This window comes from Trypanosoma cruzi, genomic scaffold (assembly GCF_000209065.1).
Source record: "Trypanosoma cruzi strain CL Brener 1047053516669 genomic scaffold, whole genome shotgun sequence".
Classification (NCBI taxonomy): Eukaryota; Euglenozoa; class Kinetoplastea; order Trypanosomatida; family Trypanosomatidae; genus Trypanosoma; species Trypanosoma cruzi.
In genome coordinates this window covers 13626-16364 of record NW_001849373.1, presented here as the reverse complement: position 1 = coordinate 16364, position 2739 = coordinate 13626, and the positions used below count along the sequence as shown (strand labels likewise).

General features: G+C 55.1%; 2 protein-coding genes across 2 annotated transcripts, besides 2 other annotated features; one reads left to right on the top strand and one right to left on the bottom strand.

The window, feature by feature from the left end:
* Tc00.1047053508115.20 (trans-sialidase, putative) lies at positions 1-275 on the top strand (the record flags this gene model as incomplete). Its single annotated transcript, XM_797697.1, has 1 exon — positions 1-275. A coding segment is annotated over one exon (275 nt), but the record flags the coding sequence as incomplete, so codon positions are not given.
* Positions 1-2739: a sequence feature (areas not merged during assembly with more than two copies in the genome that could not be assigned to a particular haplotype).
* Positions 349-441: a sequence feature (A-rich).
* Tc00.1047053508115.10 (uncharacterized protein) lies at positions 2032-2520 on the bottom strand (the record flags this gene model as incomplete). Its single annotated transcript, XM_797696.1, has 1 exon — positions 2032-2520. The coding sequence occupies one exon, from the start codon at positions 2518-2520 to the stop codon at positions 2032-2034; it is 489 nt and encodes a 162-aa protein (XP_802789.1).

Genomic DNA, 2739 nt, shown 5'->3' with positions numbered 1-2739 from the left:
GATGGAGGCAGCGCAGGGAGGAAAGAGGCGTGCCTGTGACCGCGACGAATGTCCTGCTGTACAACCGCCCGTTGGATGACAATGAGATCCGCGTCCTCAACGCAAACAAAATTTCTATTCCAAAGCTGACGGATCTGAGAACAGTGGCGGCAGGAGCAACGGGTGTCGGTACCGCTCGCCACTTTGGGGCAAATGGTGATGGCAGCGCTGTTTGTGGAGGCGGACTGCTGCCGCTGTTCCTTCTGCTGGGACTGTGGGGGATTGCCGCTTCTTGAGGAGTGTGTGGCCTCGGCGTGGAACACCTCAGCACCGAATTACTTCCCCATGGGAACAAATTTCACTCATAAATCTTTTTTTTTGCGTATTTTAAATTTATTTTCCTGTTTGCTTCTTTTTGGCTGATTTTACTTTTTTTTTTTTTTAGTTTTGCGTTTTTTTATTATCTCCCATCCCGCCATCCCTTTTTTTTTGCTTTTGGGGGCAATCACTGTGGACGGTTTTTTTTTCTACTCTTCCCTCTTTAATTGTTTCTTGCTGCACTCTTCCTGTGAGGGGTGCCGTGTGTTTCCCGCCCAACTGCTCCACTCGCACACCCACCGACACGCTCATGACGACGGCCCTGTGCGCCTCGCCTGCTGCACGCATGAGGAGGGGCCGCGACGAACGGCGCGCTGAGGGAGCCGTGACGTGTGGGCGTGCGACGAGGGCCTGTGGGGCGGAGCACACATTTCTTCCCCCTTGTTTTGTTTTCTTGCGGCCAGGGCGGGCAGACACCCGCAGCGCCGCACACACAGCCACACCCTGCCGCTCTTTAAAAAAGGGATTTTTTTCTGCTTTGCGTGTGCATTTTACGCGCCGGCATTTCTTTTGAGGTCGGTCTTGTGAGCATTTCTTTTCCCCCGATGTTTTTTTCTTTTGCTGCGCTCACTCTCCCGATGGAGTGACGCGACTGCCGTCATGTCTGCGTGCTTCTCTCAGTCCACACACACACGAGTGACTGTGCTCTGCGGGCCGCACTCACGCGCCGATGGGAGGGCTGAGGGGAGCAGCAACACGCAGATGACCCCGTGAAATATAAACGATGTGCGGACACACGGAGGGTCGGACGGTTGAACGATATTTAAATATCTTTTAATTTTCTTTTGCGGGCAAAATACATGCAGACAGTTTGTTGTGGCCACACGGCAGCCGGCTGCTTTTTCAAATTTGTGTGGAACAGTAATGGACGATTTCTTTTCCATTTATAACTATTTTGTGTGATGGGGTTTACATAAGACGAAGGGGATGGTTTTCTTTTTGTTTTAAATAAATCTTGTGTGAATCGCCACTGCTTGGGCTGCGGTGCAGTCATGAGTTTGAGCGGTCTTCTTCTTGTTGTTTCCGCCACGCACCTCCGCTGTACATTTTTTTGCGTCCCTCCACGTACTCTGCTCCCTCTTTTCTACTTCTTTGCTTCGTGTTTCTGCAGGCACACACACACACACAAGATGCACATTGCAGTGGATTTGAATGCTCCTTTTGCAGTGCATGCTGGCAGTTGCGTGTGGCGGCTGTTGTCTTCCTACGTGGGCATGAGGAGAAGGAAGGAGGGAAGGGGAGTGCGCAGCCCGCGTCTCCTTTCCTGCGGGTGTGGAGCACCGCGTGTGACTGCGTTGAGTTGGGCTGCGTGTCCCATTGAGGGCGGGATGGCTGGAATTTTGTTGCCGCGTCATGGATGGATGAGGGTCCACCGGCGGTTGTGGCTGGTGTGGTGGCCGCGGGTTTTGGCCGTTTCCCTGGGGCTGTGGCGATGAGCTGGGGGAGATGGTGGTGGATGTCTTCTCCTCCTGCATGGTGGGTGGCTGCTGGCGTTGTGTGCCCTCCTTGCGTGGATGCCGTCTTGTGGTGTGTGAACTGTGCGGCTGGGCCTGCTGCCCTCTCCTCATGTTGTCTGCGCTCTCTCGCTGTACCCGCTGTGCCCCGTCCCTCTCCCTCCTGTTGCATTCTTTTCCTTCTGCCTCACGGATCAGCTGACTGGCTCCAGCGACTCCACTACGGGTGACGGTGACTGCGATGGTGACGATGGTGACGGTGCTCGCTCCGTGTGCGTGACGGCTGCTGGGAGTCCTGGACATGTATCTGGTGATGCGGACGCGGTGGTTGTGCCGGTGGATGTGTCGTGTGCTCCGAGTGACGGCAGCCTGAGCTATCGCGTGCGTGTGTGAGTGGACGTGGAAGAATTGTTCCGCTGCCAGTGCCGAGGCTCAGTGTGAGAATTATACTTTCAGTGGCTTTGATGTGCGCATGCATGGCAGAGATGGTGAGCTGGGTGCTGTGTGCCATGTGGCCAATGGGGTGCACACGTGTAGCAACTGTGCTGCCAGCTGTGCAAGGAAATAGGAAGGGGCCACCGTTGCCTCCACGATGAATGTGACGATACATAAATACGCCGGCCCTTATGAATTGTGGCGGCGTCAATTTTTCCCCCGATGGAACCATCCATCCGCCTGCACGGAGCGGCGATGCTGACCGGACGGGCATCCGTCAGTTGCCGCCACCCCGTGAAGGGAGGGATGACACAAAATCTGGTGGGACAACTGCGCCGCAAGTTAATGCTGAGCCGTCACATCAGAATGCGGATTGGCGACAGTCTGCGGCGGCTGACGGACCCAACACCGTCGATCCGAGTCCCGCATCCAACACGGAGAGCAACACGTCCGAGACGAAGCCTGAGCTTGCTTACGTTTAGAATATCAATGT